The 19,276-nt window shown below is 40.3% G+C and overlaps 1 protein-coding gene across 1 annotated transcript in view; it reads left to right on the forward strand.

Annotated features, from left to right (window-relative positions):
* Positions 1 to 17,074, forward strand: part of XPO4 (exportin 4) — a 76,241-nt gene extending 59,167 nt beyond the window's left edge. Inside the window, exons 16-23 of the mRNA XM_021379625.1 lie at positions 533 to 707; positions 1,814 to 2,107; positions 2,986 to 3,166; positions 4,024 to 4,142; positions 5,057 to 5,187; positions 5,948 to 6,065; positions 6,856 to 6,948; positions 8,956 to 17,074. Coding sequence (XP_021235300.1) covers positions 533 to 707; positions 1,814 to 2,107; positions 2,986 to 3,166; positions 4,024 to 4,142; positions 5,057 to 5,187; positions 5,948 to 6,065; positions 6,856 to 6,948; positions 8,956 to 9,153 — 1,309 coding nt within the window. The 3' untranslated portion in view covers positions 9,154 to 17,074. The remainder of the gene's footprint in view (positions 1 to 532; positions 708 to 1,813; positions 2,108 to 2,985; positions 3,167 to 4,023; positions 4,143 to 5,056; positions 5,188 to 5,947; positions 6,066 to 6,855; positions 6,949 to 8,955) is intronic.

The raw sequence follows: 19,276 nt of genomic DNA on the forward strand, positions 1-19,276 counted from the left end.
GCTTGGTGGGTTCAGCGAAATTTTAGAGATTTTTCGATATTATGGACTGTGAAGCAGAAAATTCCAGAATGCCTTGTTTTTGTGAATTGACATGCAAACCCACATTCAGTCTGTAAAAAGACTGAAGTTTTAGGAGTTAAATGCTTGAGAAATTTTATCTTTAAAGATAAATGAATAAAACCCTCAGGAGCTAGTTTTGGAATAAACTGCTTATTTTATCATGACGTAATGAGACTAAGCTTTTAATCCATGCAATGTATCCATTAACTGCGTGTGTGTTCGTATGTGTGTAAAACTAAAGTACTTTCCTGCTTTTCTCTCATATGAATTGAGCTACTTTCAGAGTATATACTTAAGAAATTTTAGGGCTGAGACATTAAGATGAAAATCAAAAGGCAATTGAGCCTTACAATAAAGGAAATACAATTAAGAAAATTAAAATCTTCCGACAGCTGCTAGCAACCTGATGCACTCTGTTCAAACATACAGTTTTTTTGGAAGTCTTTAATCAAAATGTTTTTCCCTCTTCTAGGGCAAACTTAGTTATTCAGTGTGAAAACTGGTGGAATTTAGCTAAACAATTTGCAAGGCGAAGCCCTCCTCTTCACTATTTGTCCAGTTCTGTGCAGAGAACACTAATGAAAGCTTTAGTTTTAGGAGGTTTTGCTCATATGGATACAGAAATGAAGCAACAATACTGGACAGAGGTAAGCTATTTTGGTGCTTCTGCTACCTTCATTTTAACAAGTTGTACACCTCGAGTTTGAAGTTGGTTTTGGGCATTTCATGGTGATGCAAAGTTAGCCCATTCAGAATCTTTAGATTTTGACAATCTATTACTGATGAATTTTTTTAGTGATTCTTTGAACGTCCATAGTTTTATAGCACCTTGGAGCTGCCAGAAGTACCTAAGGTACCATCAGTACCTAAACAGAAACAGCCAGTAAGTACTTGGAGGATTTGTGAAATCCGGTATAACAGTATGCTATCATAAAGGTTAAGAGTTTTCCTCAGATCTGTGCCATTTCTTCCCTTTGTTTTAGTTTGGTGATGGTTATGACTTTTTCATTTATTCACTTAATAACAGTAAGTAAAGCTAATGAGAAAAATAAAGAAGCTTGATCAGCTCTTCTGTGCCGTGGTTCTATTAATATTCAGATATTTAGTGCCAGAAAGATTGGTGCTTGAAAGTAGCTGAAATGTGGTCATGGAGCACCACGTTAGCTCTGAAGTTTGAAAAACACTGATCTTCAGAGAAGTCTTCTTTTACTAGCAAAGTTACGAAATTAATGAAGGTAAGATGATAAGGCACTGGAACTAATTGGTGAAAAAACATTTAGCTATTTTATGGAAATCTCTAAATTGGTTCAGATTGGTTTAGTTACAGCTGCAGTCTCACTGGCTGATTGTGAGAGAGACAAGGATAATGGTGAACATAATTCTTAATTAATGCTTTCAGCGCTGACCTGCAACAATTTTGTTGTTGCTAGTACTGAATCTGGAAAAGCATCAAATGCTGTCACTCAAAGTCCTCATTTGTTTAAACATGACAAAATAATGTTTAATGTTTATGGAGGTGCTCATTTTGAAACTAACCTGCTGGCAATGATGAATGGTGAGAATCAGTAATCACTGTCACTGCAGACAATGCTGATGTGACAGAAAATAACATAATGGCAAACTGGAAGTGATTGATTCTTGTACTGCTGTGCTAAAAGCAACCCCTGAGCTTGCTAAATTACTGAAACCTCAAATTTAATTCATGTAACAATATGCTCATCTTACTGGGACTTTTCTAAAAAAAAAATTTCAGGTTCTTCAGCCACTTCAGCAGCGATTCCTGAATGTGATAAACCAAGAAAACTTTCAGCAGATCTGCCAAGAGGAGGAGGTGAAACAGGAAATCACGGCTACATTAGAAGCTCTCTGTGGCATTGCTGAGGCTACCCAGATTGATAATGTAGCAATTCTCTTTAATTTCCTAATGGACTTCCTTAATAATTGCATTGGATTAATGGAAGTATACAAAAACACACCAGAGACTGTTAATCTCATAATAGAAGTCTTTGTTGAAGTTGCACATAAACAAATTTGCTATCTTGGAGAGGTAAATAAGCCAACAGGGGGAAGTGTGTGCGTGTACTCGTGTGTGAATGCTGCAAACTAATGTTTTCTATGTTCTATATGGCAAGAAACCCTGTATGGTCACATCACTATTCTGTTTATACAGAAAGAAATGCTGTATGATCATATCTGTTTGAGGAATTCCTTTGTTTTAAAACATACATTCTCAAAGATCAAAAGCAGGATATCTAGACTGTTCTTATAGCAATAAATGTAACTCTCATTAATCACTAGTCATGGGTGGCAAGAGTGCAGACTATACTGAGTGCTGATTTAACCATATCATACTTCTCTGAAGGCTTGTCTAGCAAAATGCCAGTACTGTTGTCTGTGACAAATGCATGCTGTAGATGCTGCTGCTTTGGTCCTAAGCAAGCAGTTAATGAGAAATTATCAGGTAAAATGAGTCAGTACAGTCCACTTATATTGCAGTACTGTTGGCTAGTTCTGATTTTGCATCTAGGAGAAGCCTACCTCAAACTGGGTCTGCATGGGCAATGTCTTATGGCTTCAAACTTTGATAGCTAAAGTGCGTCCCTTTGGGATCTTGTCAGTAATGGTAATTTCAGTTGGTGAGACTAGTGAGATATAGGGCATATCCTTTTTTTTGTACGTTTGAATTGACAAAAGTAGTGTTATAATGCTTTTGTCAACAGCACGTAAATATATGGCTCCAAGTGTTCTCGGTATTTAGAGTGGCTGTTTTATTGATGAGTTTGTGTGCAGTTGCTACAAAAATGGATGGTATAAATGAAATTTGATTCTTGAGGTATCATCAACCATGTAGTACTGTCTTAAAACAAAGTGTGTCACTTTTGGCATGTAGAAGTTTTCTTACTATTATCTAACAATGTTTCATAGGCCAAAGCCATGAACTTGTATGAGGCCTGCCTAACTCTGCTCCAGGTGTATTCAAAGAATAATCTAGGTCGACAACGGATAGATGTTACAGCAGAAGAAGACCAGTACCAGGATCTCCTTCTTATTATGGAGCTTCTCACTAATCTTCTTTCAAAAGAATTCATTGATTTCAGTGATACAGGTATGGAGGACTTGGTAATTGCTGAGCCATAATTTGTGTTCTGAACTATTAAACACTGGGCATGTGTTCAGTCAAGGTAAAGTGAAAAGTCAGCATATCTGCCTTGTTTTGTCATGTACGCGCAACACAAATACAGAACCAGAGGCACGCTTTGTCTATTGAATGGACAACTAAATGCTATTAATGCATTCTGTTTGAGTCTGACACTGGATGTTAGATGCACTGAAAATACTGTTTAAAAGAAAAAAAAAATGCTGTGAAACTAAGGACTGTGAAAACTACCTAAATGTAATACCCAGATATCAAATGCATTGACAATTGCTGCTAACTTAACGCAAGAATGACCAAAGTAAGGTCACTTCCAGTTGCTGGGAAATATAGATTGTAACAGGAAGCAGAGGAACATGTCAAATTCTGTATTTCAGAGTTTTCTTCAGTAACTTTCCCCATTGATTTATCTTTGTATTTATAAAATTCATATAAATATGAGTTATTAATTTACACTCTATAAAAATTTATAGAAAGCATATAAATGCTTGTAATACTTTGCTCAGTGTATTTGTGCAAGTAGGAAGCAGATATCATTAGAAATAACTGTAAGATTCTGTAATGGAAGGGAACTCTCAAAGTATCTGAAGTGTTCTGGCTTAGTATGCCATCTGGTACATGTGATTATGAAATGCTTAGTCCTAGTGAGTGTAAATATAGAGTGATGTGGCAGCCTCTACTCACTACATTTCTATTTTAAAACAGTGCCTCATGTTTTTGTTTCGGAAGAGGGCAATAGTAATGTGACTCTTCCTTCAATATACGTAATCCTCCTCTTCTATAAAACATGCTTTTTGTCTTTGCTACAGATGAAGTATTTAGAGGACATGAGCCCGGGCAAGCTACAAATAGAACTGTATCAGCTGCAGATGTTGTCTTATATGGGGTTAATCTAGTTCTGCCTCTAATGTCTCAGGATCTGCTGAAGGTAAATCTGTTTTTACATGTAACTGCTAGAATATGAAAGCTTTACAGTAGCGAATCCCCAGAAATGAGTTCTAAATTGCATTCTATTAAGTTGAATTTTCTAGGCTTTTTAAAATGCAAATAACTGTCCTCTAATTCTAGACACTGTTTTAAAAAGAAGTATGTAAAGCTGAAAAAATGTGTATTTGGAAGGCCTAAACGAATCTCTTTTCCTCTAAAAGTGAGTCTCTGCAGGTTAACAGTTAGCCAACCTGCACATGTGGCCTGTAGAATCCTTTTTCTGGTGCTGTCAGAAGCGTGGTAGGAAGCACCAGAAAAGTCCAGGAGCAAATAGCAACTCTGTAGTTGTTTTTGCAGTACTGCTTGCTTTCATGTCATAGGCATCAGCAGCTTGTTGGTACAACAGCAAAATACGGAACAACTGAATGGCAATACTGCATTGGATTGCGCTGTGCTAATATTTACTCTCAATCAGGGGAACAGTTTTGAAGTGTACCTCGGTTGTCTCCTCTTGACATGCTTTGGTTCTCATCTGGTGGCACCTGCTGAGCGTGAGAGCTGCGTGCACTTTAGGTGAAACAAAGGCAAAGGACGTGCCCTCAGAGCACCCAGCTTGTACTCCAAATGCTGGGAAGGCTTTCTCCCACCAGGACTACACTTACTCACATGGAAGTAAAACTCCACAACTTTGTATGGAGTAGATGCTGGACACCTGCCATCAGCGTGAACTGCAGCAGTCTGCTTTTATTGCACCGTGCTTTTTGCTAGTATAGTTGTAGCTACTGATAACTAAAGTGGTTGCCTATAATTGTCTTGTCTTCAGTGCAAAGCGTCAGACTTGTGTCTTTGTACAGCTGGAAATAACATCAGGATAATGCTGTGTGATTCTAAAATGATCTTGTTTTCTTTTGACAGTTTCCTTCGCTGTGTAATCAATATTACAAACTAATAACTTTCATCTGTGAGATATTCCCTGAGAAAATTCCACAACTTCCAGAGGACCTCTTTAAGAGCCTAATGTACTCACTGGAGTTAGGGATGTCATCGTATCCTTTATGGGGCTTGAGAGTGTTTAAAAGTCTGAGCTGCTTTTATAAGGATGTGTTAACTCTTGATTCTTCTTCTTTGCATTGTTTCTTTTCCTATCAGTTTCTGTACCTACAATTCTATATCCATAATCAACTCTTCTTCCATGCCTTCTAGTGACTGAGAATTTCATGGCAATGTCTATTGGGATTCCAGTATTAGCTGAATTTCCTGACTCGTGTTGCTTGAATGCATATTTAAGTGGTTGAACGTGTAAGTTTTTTCTGGCAGCCATTCCTGCCTCCTCCATTACTTCACTTCAGAGTGTGTAACTTCATAAGCCTTCAGCTGGCATCCCAAAGCTGTTCCTGAATTAGTTCCTCAGCTGGTAATAGAAAACACTGCTGCTGTTCTCCTGGGCTGGCTCCAGAGCATTTCCTGTCAGGTTGCCAATGGGCTCTCCCTCTTACAACGGGAGTACCATTTTCACTAATCTGTGGCACGTGTCAGAAACAGATGAGCTTGACCATAAGGGACTCTTTCTGAAAATGTTATGTCAGAGAGGGTTATGATACTTCAGGGTGTGCAGCTAATAAAAGAAAGCATCAAAGATGGAGTTCTTTTTTCCCCTTTCTTATATTTTTTTACTTTATTAACAGCTTTATTGTAAAAAATATCTTGGAATATATAAGCATTTAAGTGTTTTCTAGTGACACTGCAGGGAAGTTTTGCCACAATGTCACAGAAATCCAACATTGATTCTTTAATGCTTGTTATCAGAATGAGTTCTGAGGTTTGCCAGCTCTGTCTGGAGGCTGTAACACCGCTAGCAGAACAGTGTGCAAAAGCACAAGAAACAGATTCAGCCCTCTTTCTAGCAACAAGGCACTTTCTTAAGGTAAGACAACGGTTTTGTGTTACTTTGTGGGCTTTTTGTTGTTGTGTTGTGGTTGTTTTTTTGGTGTTTTGTTGCATACGGGTAGTTTCAAGAGGCCAAATAGTGACACTGTCAGACTAGATTAATGAGCATCACGCACAAATAGCAAGAGACAGAACTTGCAGTTGAAGAGCATAGAGGATCAGAGCCATGTGTCAAGTAAAAAGCGGCCAGAATTGTGTGAAATGAATGTAGGGTTAGAACACTAAAGTGAGCATAATTGGGTACAACAAAGAAAGGAAAGTGCTGTCTTTTATTCAGTGTACCCAGTATATTTTGCTTTTTCTTGCCAGTTTCCTTGAAGGACCATTCACTCTATTTCATTGAATTTCCAATTTATCTGGTAGCAGCCAGCTTGTAGCTCATAGATAATCAGAAACAAAGTGACTGGGGAACATATGTTCTGGTCTCCCAATTTCAGTAGATCAGTTTTGCTTAATATATTATGTTTTCGAATCAAGTTGACATTCAGTTACCAATCTGACATTCAGATTTCTAGGGACTTCTCATTAAGAGCTTAGATCAGCTAAGCTAAGAGTATGAGAAACGCCTTAAATAATTGTATTCATCTTTTTATTTCTTTAAGTTAACATGGCTATCTGCCTTTTCTCTAAATTTTCCACTTAATTTTTTAAAATTATTCTTATTAATCTGTTCCTGGTTTGGCTTTCTGTGAGCTGTGGGAGACTTTAAAAATTGAGGAACGAAGGCTTTTTTTCATTCTTTCTCTGCTTTTGTTTTGTGATTTCAGATGGTCTTTGATATGCTGGTACTTCAGAAGCACAATACAGAAATGACAACTGCAGCAGGTGAAGCATTCTACACATTAGTGTGTTTGCATCAGGTATGATTTAAACACTTGAGAACTCTGAAAACCACTCACTTTGCAATGGAGAATGGTTAATTACTGTGCATTTGGCAAATCGTAGAATTGTTCAGGTTGTAGTCCAACTTCTTGCTCAAAGTGGGCTAAATACTGAAGTCAGATTGGCTCACTCAGGGCTTTTTCCAACCATGTCTTTAAACCTTCCAAGATAGGTAGTCTAGAGCATCTGAGCAGCCTGTTGAAAGACTTATTGTCCTTAAAACAAATGTACTTTCAGCACCTGCCTGACTATCTCGGTGGCCCTCCTCTAAATCATCGATGTTCTTCAACATTGAAGAGTCCAAGACTGGACAAAGTATTCCACGTGTAAACCAATGAGTGCTCTGTAAAGACAAATAGTAAACACAGTCCAGTGTGCTGCTAACATTCATCTCTGGCAGGGCACACTGCTGATTTGTTTAGCTCGCTGTCCTCTGGGAACCTCTGGTTCTTTATTCAGCAGAACTGCTTCTCAAACTCTCAGTTCCCAGTCTGCATAGTTGCTGGGAGTTAGTCTGTTTCTACTGCAATTCCAGACACCTCAGTATAAGGCCCCTGGGCACTATTAAAACTGGCTTCCAGGTGGATACGAACTGTTAAATGCAATTTAACAGTTTGAAGATGGACACAACACTTGATTTCATACAGCCATCAGAGTTTACCCAGTCTCCATGGTCTCTCAAAGGCAATAGAGCAGCTGGCCTTGAAAAAACAAACCTGTCAGTTTTGTTGGTCTTCAGAGCTGCACTCCACAGGATCTCACCCACCAGTCTCCTGAATAAACTGAAATCTGCTCTCAGGATGTCTGGAGTCAGTACACTTCTGCCCTTTGTCCTCACTCTCTTAAGGATGCTGATCTCCACTATTTCACGATCCATGCTGCCAAGGTGACTGGTAATAACTCCCACCATGTCATCATCTTTCCTGCCTCTTTACTGACCCAGAAGCACTTAGCTAGACTGCTGCCTTGTCCATAAGACAGTATCCTTAATTTCTTTCCTTTCACATAAAAGGCAACCCTCTGTGCTCTTCCCTGGCTAAAGCTCTTCTGTCTGTCCATTGGAGTACTCCAGTCATATCAGCTGTCCCACCACCTCTAAGTTTCTGCAGTGATCTTGCTGCTCTGTATCTGCTCTTACTGTTTTGTTTCCAAGACTGAATGCATTTCTTTGTAGACATCTGAGGTCAGCCTCCTTCAGCCTGTTTTATCCTTCTTGATGAACACTCTTAGATCCATTACTGCCTCCCGTTCTTACTGCTGCTGGTCACCATCCCCACTTATCTACAAGTTGTTACCGTTGTCTCCCAGTGTGCTCCAGAAAGCCCTTCTTGCCAGGTTGACAAGCCTCTGACAAAGGTGTTAAGCCATTTTTCCATATGAATCTTCTATCTTGTTAGCAGCACTCATCCCATGTAAAGGGGCACGTGAGCACGTTAGACAAAAATAGCCAGGAGCCCGTTACTCCCTGAAGAGCAGTCAGTTTGTTGTTCTTAAAACCCTCAACCGCTCCTTCGCTGTCTTAGTCACATTTAACGTGCTTCTTCATCTTCTGTTGCTGTTCAAGTAAGAAGTGGGAAACTCTTAGGAATCTAAGCTGTCCATTTCAAGGAAGGGAATATAGAGAAAGGGAAAACTGCGGGAGGAAATGGCATACTGAATGTGGGGCAGGTGTGAAGGAGGAGAAGCCCAGCTCATAGAATTGAGCGCATGCTAAGAGCCAGAAATAACTTTGAAGGGAGTGCTTAAAGTTTCAGCCTGTTCTGATTGAAAGTCTTTATCTGGTTTAGAGAAAGGTGAGAGGCTGCAAGTCCATAGTTGCTCCTGGCATGCTAGTCGGTGAAACCGGCTAACAGGTGGGGAGATAGTACTGAGAGTTTTCTGTCACAGCCTTAATTCTGAATTTTGTCCTGACCAGAGAAGTTGTATATGTTGTGGCTTCAGTTTTTTTTATTTTAAAATTAATAAGACTCACGTTTATTTAACAGGCTGAATATTCAGAGCTAGTTGAAACGTTACTGTCAACTCAGCAAGATCCAGTAATTTACCAGCGACTAGCAGATGCCTTCAACAAGCTTACTGCAAGCAGCACTCCTCCTACACTGGACCGTAAGCAGAAGATGGCCTTCTTAAAGAGTTTAGAAGAATTTATGGCAAATGTTGGTGGACTTCTCTGTGTAAAATAAACAACAAAACTCTATGCCTAATTTAGACCCTTTCTGCAAAATGCACTGAGAAACGCTGAATGCTGACTAAATCTTGTACCTGTCTCTGGGTTCTCTGCAGCCATCTCAGATTCTAGAGAGTCTGGAATTTTGAACATAACACAACGGAGTAGGAGAGGTCAACTTTGAATCAGCTTCTGCTATTATGTGTTAGCTGCAATCTGTCATACTTGTGTGTGGGAGAGAATGAACAGAAAATTAGAATTTAAATTTTTTCCATATATGTGCAAACAGATATGGGCACAATGAAAAATAAATTCAGTGCCTTTTCCCCCACTGGTTTAAAATGAGTGTCCAGATAAACGCGCAGATTTCCTTTCTACCCAGAATCATGTTAGAGTGTGATGCAAATACATAAAAAGCTCTAAACAGTTTAGCTGATTTTAAGCTTTATTTTTTTCCTCTCTAAAGTTTGAGTTTGGTGTTCGAATGGGGAGAAAAAAAATGGTATTTTAACTTGTGTTTAGTTTTGTTTTTCTATATCAACCTGACATTGCATGTTTCTGTAATGCAGGTTTTTACATTATGTTCTGCTGCCTAAAGTTCAGAAGAAAAAAGGTGTATATTTTTGTTCCCCTAAAATGAACTTTAGGATCTGTAGCCATTTCATTGCCTTAATTTAAAAGAAAAAAAATTCATATACTTACGAAACTTAAGGCAAGATTTGACTCTTCAGAGTTGGTTTAGGATGTTGGCATTAAGCTGCCGTGTGCCTGTTGCAGCCCTTCACGCTGACAAGTGTCATTTTGGAACCGTGTGTGATGCAAGGTTCACGTGTGATTTTACTTTCAGTATCTGTTTGATTCATGTCCAGGTTGTGTGCAACTGCAATGTATTTCTACACTGAACTGTTCGCTTAAGCAATAACAACTCGAAAGGTCTAAATTACTGACTTACAATCTTCTCAAAGTTGGGGCATTAGCTAAAACAATTATGCTAGAACAGTGGTGGCAAATCCTTTGATTCAAGGGCCATGTTTACTTGACTCTGGTCAAGAAAGATAATTGGGATGTACAGTGCTGTGAGAGATTTGGGTTTTGCTGACTTTAGCTCTGCCTCTGTAGCGCCATCCCTGCTGCTCTGCTCTTGCTCTTTTTTTGTATCAGCACTTCAGTGGTTATGACAGCAGAGAACAGTGCCCTGAGTTTAGCGGACCAACAAGGGAGAGCAGCGCGCGAACACGAAAGCGACGCCTGTTTTGTCTCCAGTCACGAGCCAGAGAAAACTGAAGCAAACACAAATGTTGCATGCAGAGTAAAATTGGTTTTAGTGGAAATACATGGAGGCAGAAGTTGGCCCTTTTGTGTAAGACCTCTGCTAGGTTATGTTGTTGAACATTTCCCGTGTGTTTTTAAAATTTATGTAAAATGTACAGTATACACCTTTGCGTGGCTATGTACAGCACCATGTTTGCAACGCCGTGCCATCCTTCAACTGTTCATCTCACTATTAGTCACAATAGCCAGAATTCTAAAAAGACAAATCTGTGACACTGTGCTATAAGTGATCTAAGACTTTATTTCTTAGTTAAATCCGTACCTCTCTCAAGTGTGGACCCTCAAGGCCAAAAAAACCATCTCTTCATTATACTTTTCTCTTAATTTATGTGAAAACTGGGCCTGGACAGATTTACACATTAAAAAGTGACCATAAAACTTACTAGGTAATGTTCCTTCCCACTGATTATTTTATTTCCAACATAATTCGCATAGTTTTTTTTACAACAGAGAGGTGTTGCACTGAATTTTTCCCTGAAGCCCTAGTGCTTGCCTTCAAAAAAAAAAAAAAAATCTCTTGACTGTGCATGTGCATAAATGATAATAATCCCAGCAGATCCATCTGTTTCAATTAGCATCTGTTTTCATTAGCTTAGGTTTTTGCTATGTTTCTGAAACTGCTTCTGGCATTTCTCTGAGTCTGTACATTGCACAGGCTGACGATGAGGCATTAAAGCCTGTGTACCAGAGGAGCTCTAGGAGCTGCTGCTGGTTTGTGACAATGTAGATGATGTCAAATATCTAGGCCAACGCCTTCAAAGAGATCGTGGCAAATACCTTCAACTTTTTTGGATCTGGCTGCATAACTGATGCTCCTAGCTCCTAGCTGTGCCGCCGTCACTTTTTTTAAAGCTGTCTCAATATTCAAAAATACAACTTCACATTTGTGAAATTATCTTAAGTATTATAACTGATTGGGTTATAATACTGATTGGGAGTACAAGTGGGGTTAGAACAAATTCACGTGCATACCCATTACTTTTCTAAGGCCCACTGTATTGTTATAAGTGCTGATGCACACCTTATTTTGTCTATTGAGACTTGTTAAAGTATGAAGATTTACTTTCAAAAACAAATTTAGAAGATTTTAAAACTTTTGTTTACCCCTCTATTTAAAATCAGTGTTATGTTAAAGGGAAACTGTCCTAGAGAGCCCTTTGTGTGATTTTTGTGCTCAATGTTATGTGGAACAGCATTCTTTTTAATTTTTCTTCTGTTCTTGTCTGTTCAACATGGATCTTTCCTTGCCAGTTGATGTTTCTTTCAGAGCAAACGCAAAGATGTCTTCACTTAGTGACATCCCTGAAATTCCCAGAACATTTTTCAACAATAAGTTCTCTGAATTCATACTCCTGGCTAGGTGGCTACTTCTACCTAAACTATTTTGCATATATATCCCTTCCAAAACCAAACAAAACCCCAAGAAAAACAAAACACCACATCCAGTTGCTGTATGTCTGTGTGTAAAACTTCATTCAAGTCCATAGAACAGTGCCTAAGACCATTTCCAGTGGACCCTGAGTGCTGGCTCTGAGTAACAGTTCTGAAATGTTGACAGCATCACTGCATTGATTTTTCCATTCACCATGCAAAGGGAATAATAGTTTTTAAAAGGCACTTGTTTCTTGAAAGAAAACAAATCCAAAAAGGGCACGTCAAACTGAACTGCAAATGCTGCTTGATGTAGTTGTAACAAATGTTGTCTAGGCATAATATTCCTTTTGCAAAAACAGATTATTGCTCCAGTGTTTTCCTTCTGAGAGCAGAAATCCAGTAGCTTCTTTCTCATTTCTCCAGCCCTTCCCCCATTAGCTATTTCTAATGCTACTATAGTAATGTTCTGTTGTTCAGTCTATAGATTTTGATGCTGGCAGGCATGACCATCTGCTTGGGTCATGACATTCAAGACTTTGAAAGCACAGACACACACGGGCAGAAAGAAGTGGACTGCATTACACTTCTGCTTTCATGCACATAATGCCTTAACTACCTTTGCTGAGTTACCACAAGAGTCTGCTACATCTTATTGCCCCCAAGTTTGTGTTTCACTGTTCAGTGATAAAGGGCTCACGGTTTTCCTCAGGAACGAGAAACTTGTTTTCTCAGCTTGTCCAAATCCTACAAGTTCAAAGAGAGGGGTTTAAAGCTGGAGCATCTCTTTGATAGTGCATAGCACTTGGTAAAACCCCAATGTTTACCTGGGTAAATCCCATTGTATTTAAGCCATGTAGTTCTAGAAAATAAGCTTGCTTGGAGTAGTCAGTTGTCCATTTAAAATTTAAAAGGTGATGTAAATTCTAATTTGTGATCCGTAAAAACTATTACAGAGAGACAATGGCAGCATTTCTTTTATAAAACACTTCAAGTAATTTCAGTTAAATAATTACGTAAGAAGGGGTGTTCTTTACAGAAGTAGCTTGATGAATATAAGCGCAGGAGTAGGAGCCAGGCTCCTCTAATTTTGTATCAGTTTTTCCACGGGGTCCTCTGCGGCCGTTGGCACGTCGCTAAATCTGTGTCTTTGTAAAAATAGCGATGGTACCTACCTACCTCACAGGGGTGTTGTGAGGGTTAGCTTATGCCTATAAAATGCATTGAGGATTGGAAATGCTATGTAAATATTAAATATTTTAATTTTAGTTTTGTGAGGTGTAAGATTTACTGTAATGAAGACAGAAGGTTTTCATAATTATAAGGCTGTAGAGGCAGCGGCAGAATGGTATTCCACAAGAATGGTCTACTGCAGTACAGTGCTGCTGGCTGCGCGTCGCGGCTGCTTCAGTTACAGTGGTGGTTTCTTCTTCACTAAGACGTGATTCCCCACCGCGGTGCCTCAGTTCTGCTCTAAATAGGAAAAACAGAAGAGGGGCAGTTGTTAGGCATCCAGGCCTTGGTGCTGCTGCTTCTGTCAAGTGCTTCTCGTGGTGGTAGGTTTATTGCTTTTTTTCTTTCTATGCTTTTCTGCAGTGAACGAACACCAATCGCTTCTCCCATGTCTCTGTCCCTCAAGTTCTCCTCAATGTAACTACAGCCTGGTGGCAATGATTAAAACACAAAGCGCCCTGAAACCTCTCCGTTGCTTCCAGTATGAGATCGTGCCCTCTGCAGTACGTGAGATGAACGCTCCCTAGCGCTGATCATGAAGCAAGTGGTGTGATTTGCTGTAGAGCCTTAAGCTATCACCTGTCTTAAAAAATTAAGAAAAAAAAAAAGCAAGCTGAGATTTACTGGGGTCAAGCAATTGAGAAATAAGATGTCCCTGGCCTGCCCTCCTCCTCAGTGAGTTAAAGCAAGTGCTGTTTTTTCGTCCCATTCCCGTTCCTGCTTTTCATGTTCTTTGAGGCCATTATAAAAGATTGGGAAGGCTTTTCCAGCCTCAGTGGAAGATCATACTCATGCGATTTTCCATCTATTACTGCTTGATACTTGAAACTGATTTAAAAAAGCAAACATACAGACAAGCTTTCTAATAGTACTGCTCAGCACGTTTCAATCTCTCATTGAACAATTCTATATTTCATAATGAAGAAAAAATCCCCGTTTATTTGTTCTCTTTGTGCAAAATGAGGAACTTCCATGCAGTAACCATGCAGCTTTAAGGCAATAAATGCTAGGACTGCTGGCAATCAAATGTGTAAATATTTAAACGTACAATTCAGTACTATGTTGAGCTTATGTATTATAAAAAGCAGGGATTGAAGTGCTAGTTGATTTCATGTCTTGTTTTACCTGTACAGTGGGTGATACAAAGTTGCATAGAACTATTTCACAATTTATTGCAATAAAACTTGGGAAGCAGCTATGTAATCGAGCCTTATCACCGCTGGATTTTCAATTTTGAAATGAAAACCTTCTGTATTTTTAAGATCCATGAACAGGAAGAGGATCAAAGTGTTTTCCACTAAAGGCTTTTATTTTGTTTTGGCCATGTGTGATTTGTGTGTATTCTTGTTTGTCACGTTCTGAAGTCCCACCTGTGTTGAACCCCTGAAGTAGCGTTTGTTATCCTTCCTTATGGTGGGAACAAGGAGAGGAACGTTATGGAACTGAGAGCTAACCATGAGTGCACTGGGCTGTGTGAACGAGCAGCCCTTTGGTTCAAGTTGCTGGGCTAACTTTAGATTCATGTCAGCACTTAACGGCACAAGGTTGTCCATCAAAAAAAGAACCATGGTTGGTGTGGGTGTGTGAGGGGCGTATTGCATGGCAGCGCCAGTGAGCTCCCAGAAGTGGCTGGGAACATAAAAACAAATTTGTGTCCTTCCCCCCACCCCCACGTTCTCAAAAAAAAAAAAAAAAAAAAAAAAAAAAAAAAAAAAAAAAAAAAGTAATGGTGACTTTTCAGGCCCCTGTTATTGGTGGTGTCTGTATTCCCAGAAGGAATGCTGATTTCTAGGTCTCAAATTTTGTGTGTAGATTTAATCTAAACAGTTCCAAGAATGCATGGCATGGAAATGTTCTCCAAACTAGTGTCTGTTCCCATGTAAATTGCATCCAATGTATGTTACTTTGTGTATTTTGGAATAGCTTGCTTGCAGGCAGCAGCTCCTAATGTTCTGTAATGCAGTTATGTTTGGAAAATCTACAGCTATGTTGGTCTGTTCCCCTCTTCCTTTCATGCATTCACATCATCTTTTATTTCAAAAGAAGAAAAATTCACAAATCCTGAAAGTAAAACTACGCTGCAGCTGTGGTGCTGGCAGCTCACTGTACGCCTTGGCCGTGTGTATCACTGAAATGTTACTGGTTTCAAAAGTACAGTTATTGCAACCGTACACTGGTGTGGCCTGGTTTGGTTCAGTGACTGTTTTGGTGAAGGACAGAAACACGCAAGGTAATTTCGGGCGAGTCCCTGAAAAAAGCTGGCAAGATTGAGAGCAGCAGCGCATCCAGGAGCCTTGCGTGTAGAAGACTGGACTATTTTACTTTAAATACGAGGTCTGGAATAAACTTGAATGATTTGGGTACAAAACCTTTACTCATACTTGTTTGTGGAAATGTATGCAACACCCATTAGTGTTTCCTTTAAGAAATTTCATTTGCTTCAGTTGTGTGTGTGGTGAAGGTAGCGACTGGTTTGCTTTGGTTTTCCCTTCCGATGGCCATTGACTCTAAGAAGCCTCAGTGCTGGAGCAGTTTGGCAGCTGAGCAAAGGAGGAGGTCTGGAAGTGGGCACGAGGAGTAGGGAGTAAAAAGTTTGCAACCTTCTATGGGGATAAGAAAGAAAAGTCAAGCTACTCTGTAAAAAGAAAAGCAAGTTCATAATGCAGGTGTCAACCTCTCATTACCTGGTGTCATCCTGCAAGGATTAGTAAATGCTGCCCTTCCATCAGCGTGGGGTCGTTTTGGAATTGTGTGATACAACACAATCAGCATGAGGTTTGCTAATTATATAACGAAATCTTTTTTGAGAAACATTTCAGGCAAATCATCTCCAACAAACACTGAAGTACCCACTGACTGCTGTGTAACTACTGTTCTTTCTGCTCCTATCTCCGAATCTCATGGCACAACTGTTCTCACACCCATCAGCTGTTATCAGGTTGATTTTGCCAATACCGTGTTGTCTTTGCAAGTCCGAAGAAGGCAGCAGCTTTGCGTGATGTGCTCCCTTTCCCTCCCCCTCGCTGCCTGGCCCGCTGCTCGCTGCTGTGAAGGAGTGCGATTGGTTTGCTGTAACTTATTGCTGTAGATGTCACAGTTTGGGTTCGTGGCGTATTCAGGTCACTTCCAATCTGTCACCGTGCTGTTTACCGAATGAAAGGCGTCCCTCTAGACTCTCACCAGTGCTGACTTGAAAGGTTCCTCCATAACTTGGTGATAAGTAGTCAAGACATTGGCTTTAGTGCTAGTACCACACCAATTCTTCTAGTGCTGCTTTGCTCCCGCCAGCGCTTGCCGTAACTCAGAGAACCAAAGCCTACCGCCACACTCTGGAGTCTTTAGGAAGATCACTGATGTCCTCTCCTGTCTCTCACCAGATCAGCACTCCTCTGGAGAAGGCTTGCGTTCTGCCGCTGTAAGGAGAGACTGTTCCCAAGTACTTTCTGCCTGCTTGTAGGCTCTTATGCACTTTCATGGTTTAACAAACTACTGTTAAAAATGTACTGTAACATGGATTTTGATAAGCGCACATGTATGTAAACATTTCACTCAGCCTCAGGAAAGCTGGAAAAATTAGATACCTGTTTTGTATCTCGGTTGTTTGTTACCTACATCCTTGAAGATGGACAGATAATGTCTGGATGCTATGAGTGTAATTGTTGTGTGAGATACCAGTGTGGTCTGTAGGAGGACAGTGTAATCTAGGGACTGAGAGAATGGTGTCCTCTTATTTTTCTGAAACATAGATATTGATAATCTGGACTGGAGCTTCAAAAGCAAAAGCAGTGATAAACCCTTTACTGTTCAGGAAAAATATGTTTTCTTTCGTAAGCTTATTTCTGTTTTCTTCCTTCTCCTTAAGAAGCGTATGTGAAATGAGTGTGGAGGTATGTGTAGGACAAACTGTAAAACCGCTGCTGTACATAGTGTTTGCTACTTGACTGCATTTTCTGTTCCACTTTAATTTTACTGGTTTTGCTAAATATATTTTATATATTTTCCTTCCTGCTTCTTGTGATGGCGGAGTAATTGCATCTTTGGGGGGAAAAAGCAGAAATGAATGTGAGAAGGCTGTGGCCACAAAGATCCATCAAGTTTGGATGTCAGTATTTATCTCGTAACTTTTTTTGAGAGAGAGAGAGAGAGAGCACAGCATAAATTGGGGACAACGTGGCATAGTAAAATCAACTGATATTAAAAAGTATGGAGGTAGTGGTCATCCTGTTTCGGGGGGGGGGGTTGTTTTGTTGTTTGATTGACTGATTTTGTAGTTTTTCAAATGGACACTTCCCTGTGCGACTACTGCATGAACCTGCTTTAGCAGCGGGTTGGACACTATGACCTCCAGAGGTCGCTTCCAGCCACTGCCATTCTGTGATTTTCTAAAATCCATTTAAAACGCCAATACCATTAGATTTCCCCCAAAGTGCTTTTCCATCTGAGGTCTGTAGCCCTCTTCGTGATCCATGAATTATGTGCAAGGGCTCTAAAAAGCCTGACAAAAAGAGAAGTCATTGTGATCACATGCAATATTTGCATCTCCATTACAGAGAGAATTGGGAGTCCATAAGTGGGCTGAGGTTGAAAACGACTTTGTACTGCGCTTAAATTCAGAGGATGACTGAAAGCTTCAGGAAGGCCGACAGTGCTGCGGGTGATGCACGTTGAGTACCCCACTGGGCCGTAGTGCACACTGTGTTCTGCATCTGCAGTAGAACAACTCGGCACTGAAAGAAAAAGTGCAGCAAGCTTTCCTTACTAAGTGAGATGATGCAGGTTTCTCTGCAAAGTATTTCATCTTCTATTATTTTTCCTTTTCAGAAGCAGGATAATGCTGACATTTACTAGATGCAATCCATGTATGGTTAAGCACTGCTTGGTTGTCTTCCAAATGAAATGTGCAGTTGGTTTGCCATTGCTAAAAACGTCAACGTTTTTGGGAAAATAGCTATTGAGAATTTTTTTAGACTCGATTCATGGCAAGAGCAAAGACTCCACAACTGAAATTTAATAATGCATTTTCATATTAGTTAAAACTCATTACCTCTTCCTCTTTGAAAGGGCTACAGCTTGTGCTACAGCAAGACAACTCAGAAGCAAGGACTTCCATCAGTAAAGGCAAAATATGATGGACTGTAAAATAAGCCCAAACACAGAAACACAAAATCCTTATTGGCAGCAAGTTGCTATTGCTTTCCAGTGCATAAATTGATTTTTAAAAGCTGCTGTGCGCTTTGGTCCTGAGCTGCTCCAACACAGAGCACTTGCGGATGTGTTAGTAAAGCAGCAGTGGTCTGAATGGTCAGACTGAAGTCTCAGAGATGCCCGTGTCACTGCTGCATTTCCAAGAAAACCACGAGTCTGTGACCAAAAGGGAAGGGGTAGGTAGCTTAACTTTGGGCACCTTCCTGCAAAAAAGGGATTAAGAAACCATAAAGCCTATTAATAAGAAATATCTTGCTGGGTTCACGTTACCGGCATTCCCACACCGGTGACTAGTTTGCTCTCATGTCCCCAGAGAAGCTATTCTGTAAGACACAACCTGTTTTCCAGCATTCCAGCATCTGCACTTTCCTGCTAGCATCACCTATATCAGATTCAAGCAGTACTCCACGCAGTGTCTGACAGCACAGCTGAAATGCTGCTACCCTGCCTGCCCCCAGGCCTGCAGAGCCATGTGCCCTGTGTGATGTCTGTAACCTTCTGGAAAGCAAGAGCCATTAGCTGCAGCAGGGCCTGGTGCTCCTGAGAGCTGGACTCATTGCATGCAACTGCACAGCCTCCTTTACCCTTCCATTCTTTAATTCTATCAGCCCTTTGCATACTTTTTTTCACCTAAGACAAAGCTGCATGGAATGCAGCACACAGCCAGGTCCCTGTATCTCTGCAGCGGTGCATGGGAGAAGGTCTTTTTGTAGCATCAAATTACTGCAGCAGCAGCCAAAGGGCTGAGCCTGGGCATACTCCGTGCAGGACAACCCTCCATGCTGGGATGAGGATCTTTTTTGGCTGGACCTTCCAGAACAGAGGGGGACACATGCAATGCTGAGTTCAGAATCCTCAGAAGTCATCCTTCAAAACCAAACGGGAAAGCCCACAGTTCCCTACTGCCCTGAAAGGCACTGCTTCTAAACAGGAGAGTGATGTACTACAGGGGTCCGAAGGAATAACTGATGAATCCCCACAGGTTTTATGCTTTGCTG

Source organism: Numida meleagris, chromosome 1 (assembly GCF_002078875.1).
Source record: "Numida meleagris isolate 19003 breed g44 Domestic line chromosome 1, NumMel1.0, whole genome shotgun sequence".
NCBI lineage: Eukaryota > Metazoa > Chordata > Aves > Galliformes > Numididae > Numida > Numida meleagris.